We start from the raw sequence: 9,414 nt of genomic DNA on the forward strand, positions 1-9,414 counted from the left end.
AAATGCAAAAAATGAAGGAAAGTACCATTTTTGGGGGAGGGGTGGCCTGTTAATGTGTGCGCGCATGTGTGTGTGTGTGCGCGCGCGCGCGCCAGGGGCAGTAATAAGAAAATGTCAAAATACTGCATATAGACAGCTCTTACTGGCCCAGCTATACAAATCATCATTGCATCACAATAAGCATTCTGCTAGTAGAAAAAAGTGCCAAGCATTTGATAGACAAAATAGTTGTTTATTAATAACTTAATATCTTACATCCTTATAATACATTTTAGTTACAATGTGACACCACAGAGATAGAAGCCCCCTTACTTGCAATAACATGAAGTGCAGTTGGCTATAACAAAGTCTCCAGTTTTTGTACCAAAAAATGAAAAAAGCAAAATGATTATAAATCTGTAAAGAATGAACAGAACTATTACATTTCTATTAAAAGCCCTGAAAAAAATCTGTACAGAGTCAAGGTGTACGCATTCAATTTGTCCTGATGGGAATATGCAGCAGAAAAAGGATTGTGAATTTAACTTACACGGTTAAGGCTAGAGGAATAAAACAGCATAAAGGACTGCACTCATTCATTCTTAAATATATCACTGTCAAACTAAACCTTGACAAACGTACATTTTTGGCTTAAATGAAATAAACTATATACACTGTTTAACTCAGAAAAATACATATCTGCATTAGATAATAATGACTCCTAATAAGAAAAATAGCAGCTCCTTAGTTTGAAGTCTCTTAATTAACACTTCTTTTAGTACTAAAAAGAATGCAAAACAAAAATGTTATCACTGAGCTCCCAGAAAAGAAATACTGAATTTACTGCAGAGCTTCTTGCAGACATAAGCACCCTGGTTATGAATGAAGCCAAAATCTACTTGATTGTTCTGCTCCGTGGAATTGCAAGAAAGTACATTAAGTTATTAAGTCTTCACAGAAGACAACAAAGAGATTTAACAAAAAAAAAAAAAAAAAAAAAAAAAAGCTTCAAACCCAAAATGAAAATCAGCATTTTAAATGCAAGTGCTTCTATGATTTTGTTTGAGCTGAAATCTCTTTGGAAATGCTAACTATCATAAATCACTGCAACACCATCTGCAGTCCAGCTTTTTTCCTCAGAACATCCAGAACTCTTAAGACCTGTGGCCAGAGCTCTGCCACAGACATGGGTCATCTGTACAGAAGACGTTCCTCTGCACTAGCTACTTGTACAAGCCAAGCAATCAATCAGCTGTTATGCAAAACCGCTTCTGTTCGCCCTGTTGAGGACCCCAGTTGTTTATTTTACTTCCACGCTGATTAGGATCATTCATAATGATAGCAGAAAAGGATGACTTCATGTTGACTCTAGTGGTTCTAGCTGGAAGACACTTTGACTGGTTGGAGTAGAGAAGTATGAGGAAGATGATGGTGCACTGGTTTCAAAGGGGCTGCTGAGGCCCAGAGCTCGCTCAAAATCCAGCAACTGCCCCATGAAGTTGAAGTTTGGAGAAATGTTTGACTTTTTCATTTTAACAAAATCATATGCATCGTTCATTGACAAGTTAAGAGTCTGCATGATGTAAGCTACAGTCACTGTTACGGACCGGCTAACTCCTGCCCAGCAGTGCACCAAAACACCACATTTCTTACTCCGAGCCTCATCTGTGGAGGAAAAAAGTAAACAATTAGTGCTTGCATGCTCCAAGGTCTTTTTGTTACTAATACAACAGAAACTCAAAACTAAATTACTATATGTTATATAAACACATACACACACATTTGGATAACACCTTTCATCTCACTGTAAACCTTCATAAATTCTTGAAGATGGAAATAAAACAGAACTAAAATACTAAGAACAACGGCTAAATAATACAAGTATCTACGCATTGTTAATAACACATGCCAAAAAAAAGAGAAACTGGAAAGGAACATCACAGTAAACAAGTAAACTAGGACAAAGCAAATCTGTGCAGGACCGGTCAGTAGTAACTTATATAGAAGTCTTGCAGGAACGGAGTTAACAGGGTTGAATTCAAATAGTCCATTTAGTATGTCTTACTTACATGCAGCTGTCTTAAGCAACTGAAAGGAAAAATTAGCAACTTGGAAAAAAATGTGTAGCAAAAGCAGCTGTGCACAGCTGCCACTAAAGGCAAGGAGGGACAGGGATACAGATGTGAGCTATTCGCCACCGGAAAAAAAAAAAAAACAGATATAAAAACAAAGCTGAAATCACTCATACTTAAGGAACACATGCCTCATACATATTTGTGTGTGTGTGTATATCTGACAGACAATAAACACTGTAAAAAATCATGCTGGCCAACAGTGCATTCTGATTTTTGTTAGCTAAAATACAGCAAAGTTCAGAGAAACGTTCCATGGAAGTAGAACAGAAAACCACTTTAATTCAGTCAGCGATTTTCTGGAATGTTGTAAGCATTGAAAGCAGAATTTAATATGCTTATGCAGTGAAAACGAATGCTCTAAGAATTCTTTAATATGGCAATGAATGCTTTCTTTGCAGACAGACAGACTGTGGTGCCCTATTAAATTATTCTGCTTCCTCTGTGCTGTTAACAATGTGACCATTCAGGCATTTTCAAAGAAAGGGGGGAGTCACAGGGGATAGCCCATTAAGAGAAACAGGATGTCAACATTGCCTGAAAATGGGTTCCTTTGTAAGCGGAAATGCATTACAATGGTTGTAGATTAGTTTCTATGTGGCTTCTAGCAGAAATCCCTTCCTGCCCGGCTCCGATTACCTGCATTCAACAGCCCCCACCCCACCCCCAGTAATTCTACTGCATTAACCTTGACCAAAGAATTCAGCTACTTAAACAGTCCATGAATGAGATAATGAATCTGATAGCCCTTGTGATGCCTGCCAGCTCCTTTGAAGTACTTTACCACACTCCCCCACCCCCCAAATCATGAATGAAAGCTCCAGCATGACTACGACTTTTTAAAATATTCACTTTGTTCACTCTCTTAACTAGCTGAGTGTAGAATAGTATCTCTTTCAGGGCAAATGTGGAAAAGTGGATTAAGTTATAACACTAGTAAGTGCAATGCTGTGCATTTATCCTGTATTCCTGAGTTTCTTTGTCTGCCTGTCTCTCTCGCTCTCTTTGCATATTAACCCCTTAAAATGTGCAACTGTACCTAATGGCATTTACTTGACTTACAAATTAAGAAATAAATATAAAGCTCAGCAAGTATGAACATGAAAAACACAACTTACAAAGTTGTACACAAGAGTACAAAATTTGATGCTCACTTTTGGTTACTGTCTGTGTACAGTGATGCCCATGTGAACTTTGTTTCTTCATAGCAGAGTCCAGGAAGTAATAGCCAATATGATATGCAAACACAAAAAGTGCCCTACAACAATGGTAGACAAAAAAGCTATCTGAAAGAAGCACTGCACATGTTGAAAAGATGAGTGAATATTCCCAGATGCTGTTAACAGCATGTTTGAGGATGAAAGAAAATTTCACACTGCAAACATAGGGAGAATTTACTTTCGTTGTTCAGGACAAGCCAATCTACTTTAGAAAGCAGTATTTATTTGACAGGAAACTAGAATGCAAGGGTAAAAAGCAGTGACATAGGTAGGAAGAGCATGCAAACTTCACTTGAATGATATCCACGTGACGGAAATGAACTCAGCACCCACGAGGCTGACAGGCAAAAACACAATACTGAATGATATTTGCACAGTTACTGCTCATGATCCCATTTTACAAATTTATTTACATACATATAAGCACTGAACCCATGTCCCCTCCTCCCAAAATGTTGCAACATCCACTTACAAAACAAACAGGTAGAGATGAAATCCCATCAGGAGAACATTACTCATTACTTGCAAATTGACTATGTAAATACAATTCTATTGTTCTATTCACTACACTTGGGTTTAGATTGGCTGTCTATATATAGACACAGTATGGTGCACATGGTTTACTGTAAGTCATCTACAGCTTCTTTCTGGGTCGCCTCTAAAAAAGGACTTTTTCCATTAGAGCAAACTTGGACTTCAACATGTATAAATACATTTTGGGGGAGACAAAAATGGCCAAAATTACGGGAAAGAATCAGTCCTCTGTGAGTAAGAAATGACCAGACCTAAGAAGTACATCAGGCACAGATATCCATGCAGATATTAATGGCAGAGAAATGAAAATGGTCATGTGTACAGGTCACAGCAGGACAACAGATGTTTTTCTCCTGGAAGGGAAAAAGTACAACTAAGAAATACCTACACTGGCAAAAACAATGTTTCTAGAAAATCACCTTCCTATGACAATTATATATACCGGCATACAAGGCATGTTGAACATATATAAATCCTACCACCCATAGCATTACTTTTTTCATAGTACAGGAATCAGAAGGCTCAGAAAACAGTATGACAGTTCAGCACTTAACTTTGTATGCTTCAGGAAACACTACCTATATGGTGTCTTTAATGCTAATATTCAGCATTTGTTTTCCCCATTAATTAACCCCTCCCCCCACAATATAAAAGTGCAAAAGTTAGGGTTATTGTTAACATTATGACTACTTTCTTCAGGGTCAAAATGCTCCCTGCTCCTGCACTGAGTAAACCTCACCGTCGCAGGTATATAGTGATTTTAAAAACTAACCCCAAGGTAATTTCATTTTTTTTAACACAAATCTCATCTACAGCTGCCCATAACAATGTAGAAAAGCCTGAGCGATCTTTCCCCCACTCTGTTTACCACTAGCAAGCTATATGAGATGCATCATCATGCACAAATAACCAGTAACAACCAACCAGAAGAATGTCTCCCATACTGCATGAACAATAAAAAAAACTGTGCATCACTATAAGGGTTAGCTATACTGACAAAGCTCACTTACTGGGGAACCTGGGTAGAAAAGTTCTACTGACATCCTGTCACAATCTGAACCTGTTAAAAAACTGTGTCCTCTTTTCTACCCAAAATACTTTCTTATTTTAGTCTACTAACCACTACTGCAAGAATGACTCCAAACCATTAGCTGTCAATATCTCAAAAACAGTATTATTTTATTCCAGTAAATGCACATATCACATTTACAATTAACAGTTTTTATCTGTTCACATTGCCATGCTTAATTTTTTTGCAATTGTATTAGCCTAGCTATGTGCTTAACTGAAGGATGCTTAACTATATCAGGCTATATATAATTATGCATTTTACTGTTGTTTTTCCCCCAGGTCCCTCTGTAAATGGGATGAAGAGAATACTTGGTAAGAAAATTGCTCCCTTTCTTGGGACAATGGCCTTTTTGCACAGCTATGCATTACTAACCAATTACTGTGTAATTCCATCCTTAGTAGGCAGAATTGAACACAACCTTTTTTAATGTTTCCCTGCCACTGATCTTCAGTGAATGTCATGGATAACCTTCAGTGAATTAAACAGATATTAAGATTAGTAATACTTTCCATATTTCCAATTAAATTACTCTGGGGTTGGGAGGGTGACCTAATGGTTAAGGTGTTTGCCTTACAAACACAAAGTACAAGGTTTGAGTCTCACAACGGATAATTGGCTAGGCTTAAAATGGCTTGCAACGGCAGTTAGCTTAGTACTAATTATGAATCTATGAACAAATGTCTGGCAGTTCTGTCTAGAATCCTAAAGCACTAAATGCTCAAACAAATTTTCCAATCAGCCAGTCACAAACTGTAAAATGCATTATTCATTGTCCATAGATTTTTTTTCAAATAAAGACAATAAAAAGCCATTGTGTATAAGAGCAATATTTACCAAAAGCTAAAGGTGCCTTCAAATTAAGGAAATACACAGACACACATGCAGAGGGGTGGAAGACTACAAATATCTGAACAAATGTGACATTTCAGGCTGTTCCTTGTAATTTTACATTTGGAGACTAGTGGTGACAACCGATGAACCACACTATGACAAAATAGTACAAAATAGGTATTGCTCCGACTGAACCCTGTGGATATCAAGGTTACTGCACTCATTAAAAGAGTTCACCACTTTGAATCAAACAAGGTAATTATTACCTAGAAATAATATTTTCTGCAGAGGAAGGAGATAACATAGAAAAATATTTTTATCAGAAGACAAGATTTGCAAATAAAGACACAAAGAACAGTACAAAGAAAATAAAAGAACTGCACACTGCAAGCTAACATATTTTTAAAGTCACAAGTAGTTGCACCAAAAAATGTACTCTGGAGCAAAATACCCACATGTCAACACAGCCAACCTTAAAATGAGTTTTCCCCACCTTAAAATGCACTGATAGTATAACACAAAGCTCTCACCACAAAAACCTTCAAAAACAGAACCCCTTTCTATCTATAATGTTACCTTGTCTCTCATACAATTTTTGGCTTTTTTTGTTAATCACTAAAGATTACAGAAAGTTAAATGCTGGGTATTGCAATGCCAAGGTTCATATTCTTCAGGAAATGTATTTTGATGCAAGAATCTTACACTGTTTAATTTAAGTGAATTGAAGTAATATAGTTATGCCCTACACACACACACACACACACACACACACACACACACACACACTAGCCAAAGGAAAGCTAATTCTATTTATGTGAATATTTTTTACAACACACTCTAATATACAGTACATCCAAGTGAAGCAAATCTAAAACGGACAAAAAAATTCTTACCTATAAAGGCTATAGCTTCTGGGAAAAACTGAGACAAGTTCTGACTCCAGTGATCTGAAATAGGGATTTGCTTGTACTTGAATTCCCCGGCATTCTCAAAAAGGTTAGGTACATTTGGTGTAACATTTAAGATGTACTTAATACCAAAGTTTTCCAAAACGTCCAAATTTGTGGAGTCCTTGGCACAACCCAGATAAAGGTAAGGCAGAATTTCAACAGGGATGGCAGGCTGGTTGCTTGATAGAGGGCTGCAGTCAGAATATGTCGCGCTGCTTGGGTCCAGATCTGAGTCAATGTCCGAGGAATCTGAGCTGATCCTTAAGCCCCCCAAACCTAACACTGGAAACTTTGGAGAGCTGCTATAGCCACTGCTGCTTGAACTGTCCAAGTTAGTCTCACAGAATGCAGGGAAACTGGACTGGAACTGACTGAATCCACCTGCAGAAAGATAATTCAATATTCCATTGTCAGTCATAGTTCAAATCTTTCACATCAACACTTTTACACAACTGTATATAAGATCATGTACTATAAAAAAAACATGGCCAGTGAACAGATGCATTTATTTTAAGCCTAAATCAACAAAGTTGTCAAAGGCCACCAGCATCTGATTTACAAAATTATAGTTGTCAACACATATTCCGGCATATTTCTTGACTGTACAGATTTCTGCCTCATATTTCTGGCCCGTTTATCCTAAAATAGTGGTTTTCTAGCAAATGAGTGGCAAATAATTAAATACTGAAGTTAGAAAATAATGATAAAATATTTGTTTCAGACTTCATAACCTTCAGAAAATTCGTGTCAATGCAAACCTGTCAACGTAAGAGCAACATTTAAAAAGTGCCCCTATTTTTGGGCCTTGTCCCACTTTTTATTTATAGATTTATCCAGATTTCTTGCTCTAAGAAGTTGAGAGGTATGATTCCCAATGCCTCACATAGTTATATATTTCTAAATGCCTCATATATATTTCTACATGTCTCATATTGCTATATGCCTCTAGTCACTACATGATCATAATTACTATTAAAGCAAAACCATGAGTTTTACATATTTCTCTTAATGATTTCATCTGTCTGGTGACCTTAACATGGAAGTTCGTCCTGTAATACTGCGTTAAATTCCTTCAGTCTCCATTTGTCAAATTTGTGACCAAGCAAGACTGTCAAACGGTTAATTGAAACAACTACCTTCCTGGCTTCTCAACAGATTTAATCCGATGACAATGCAAAGAAATGCCACACGAATTAAAAGTTAGAAATTATGTACTGGAGAAAATAGTGGAAATAACATAAAGCTAATACTTAGCAGAAGCTATACCTTTATAAAGCAAATCGAAGTCTTACCATCCAAGCTGTAGGCTGCACAGCCTTCTCCTTGCAAGCGTTTTAGAAGTAGCTCCAGTACCGAATCGCCCTCCGTATTTTCGTTCCACCGATTGCTCACAGCTTCATCGTAGAGAATCACAGTGTCCGTGTGGCAGCGCCGGACTAACTGGTCTTTGTTCTCCAACGTTTTGGGCAGCAGGGACTTGAAGGGGAGACTGCCCTTCTGCAGGCGCCGCATCATCAGCCCCGGGAGGGCGACGCTGATGGCCGATTCTATGTGCGAGGACTCGTACAGCTCCCGCGAACGACAGTCGAGGAGCAGCAGGCTGTTGGTAGCTCCTGTCTGCAGCTGCTTCCCTAGCCATTCCACCGTTTTGCTAGTAGTCATCACCGGGCTAAGAAACGCGGGATTCACTTTCTCTAACATCGGTAAAACTTTCCAGGCGTAGAGGTTCTGATATGGGCTCTGTAAAACTTACAGAGCACCGCGAAAATGAGAAAGGGTTCCTACGCCGTATGGCTTCTTTGTTATTGAAAGAATAATGCAAAGTAGAATAATGTAAAACCGGTAGTAGAATGCAGTTACTGGACTACCTTATTTATCAATGAACGACGATTTTTGTCAATGACGGTTGCAGCGTGCAAGTTAGCAGAATCAGGTGTCTGTGTGCAAGTTAAAATATGCACGCCCGGTTGGTCTTTGTAATGCTCTCTTGCACAGTCTTTGGAATATGTTATTAATAGTGGTCTGAAAACTGTCACCTCTACTTATGTTTTCGTAAAGAAGAAAGTGACAACTTTGACCGCCTTCCTTGATCATCTACACATGACCAGCTCGAAGAACAACACTACAATGGGTACAAACCAGAAAGCTCTCAATGGATACATTCTGTAAGGCCAGCCAATGGCAGCGCACCAACCTCGGTTACCACGACAACAGGCCGGCTGGAACAGGTTGCACGGATGAATCCTTAATGAGTTTGTCATTCACAAAAACGGAAAGGAATTTCCGCTCGGGATCAGCCGAGTGCAAACAAACAGCAACAGCGGCTCTGCATGGGGTGGGGGTGGGGGGGGAATGAAATGGAGTTCTTCCCTTTTTCCTTTTATTTCCAACTGCCGAATTTCTCACATAGCAACACAGTCAGTTTAGCACAACAAATAATGTCAAAAATGAACGGAGTGAAAGAACATTGACCTCACCGCCCACTGCCTGTATTGCGCGCTGGAACTCTGCGTGTGTGTGAAGTAAGGAAATAGTTCCGATGTTGATGGTGACTTTCTGATTCAGCATGTACACCTTTTTTTCCAGCTGGCGTGACTTTAATATTTTTAATTAACACCATATTTGATTTTGACATGTTCATTAGAATTATTTCTTCAATGACAAACTTGCCATTTAGCTGTCCCAGATTTTGTAGA

The 9,414-nt window shown here is 38.4% G+C and overlaps 1 protein-coding gene across 1 annotated transcript; it reads right to left on the reverse strand.

The window, feature by feature from the left end:
* Positions 1–211: 211 nt before the first annotated feature.
* On the reverse strand, positions 212–9,007 carry DUSP6 (dual specificity phosphatase 6). Its single transcript, XM_044087860.1, has 3 exons — positions 8,011–9,007; positions 6,662–7,099; positions 212–1,644 (listed from the first exon to the last, which is right to left on the reverse strand). The coding sequence occupies exons 1-3, from the start codon at positions 8,417–8,419 to the stop codon at positions 1,337–1,339; spliced, it is 1,155 nt and encodes a 384-aa protein (XP_043943795.1). The 5' UTR covers positions 8,420–9,007; the 3' UTR covers positions 212–1,336.
* Positions 9,008–9,414: the final 407 nt, after the last annotated feature.

Source organism: Protopterus annectens, chromosome 11.part0 (genome assembly GCF_019279795.1).
Source record: "Protopterus annectens isolate FY-2018-M chromosome 11.part0, PAN1.0, whole genome shotgun sequence".
In the NCBI taxonomy this organism is placed as follows: Eukaryota; Metazoa; Chordata; order Ceratodontiformes; family Protopteridae; genus Protopterus; species Protopterus annectens.

Excerpts from the sequence above, each read along its gene's own strand:
- DUSP6 (XM_044087860.1), bottom strand. The coding sequence starts at position 8,419 with ATGTTAGAGAAAGTGAATCCCGCGTTTCTTAGCCCGGTGATGACTACT. Across the intron at positions 7,100-8,010 it reads TGCAGCCTACAGCTTGGATG|GTGGATTCAGTCAGTTCCAG; the intron begins GTAAGACTTCGA and ends ATCTTTCTGCAG. Across the intron at positions 1,645-6,661 it reads AGAAGCTATAGCCTTTATAG|ATGAGGCTCGGAGTAAGAAA; the intron begins GTAAGAATTTTT and ends TTTCCTCCACAG.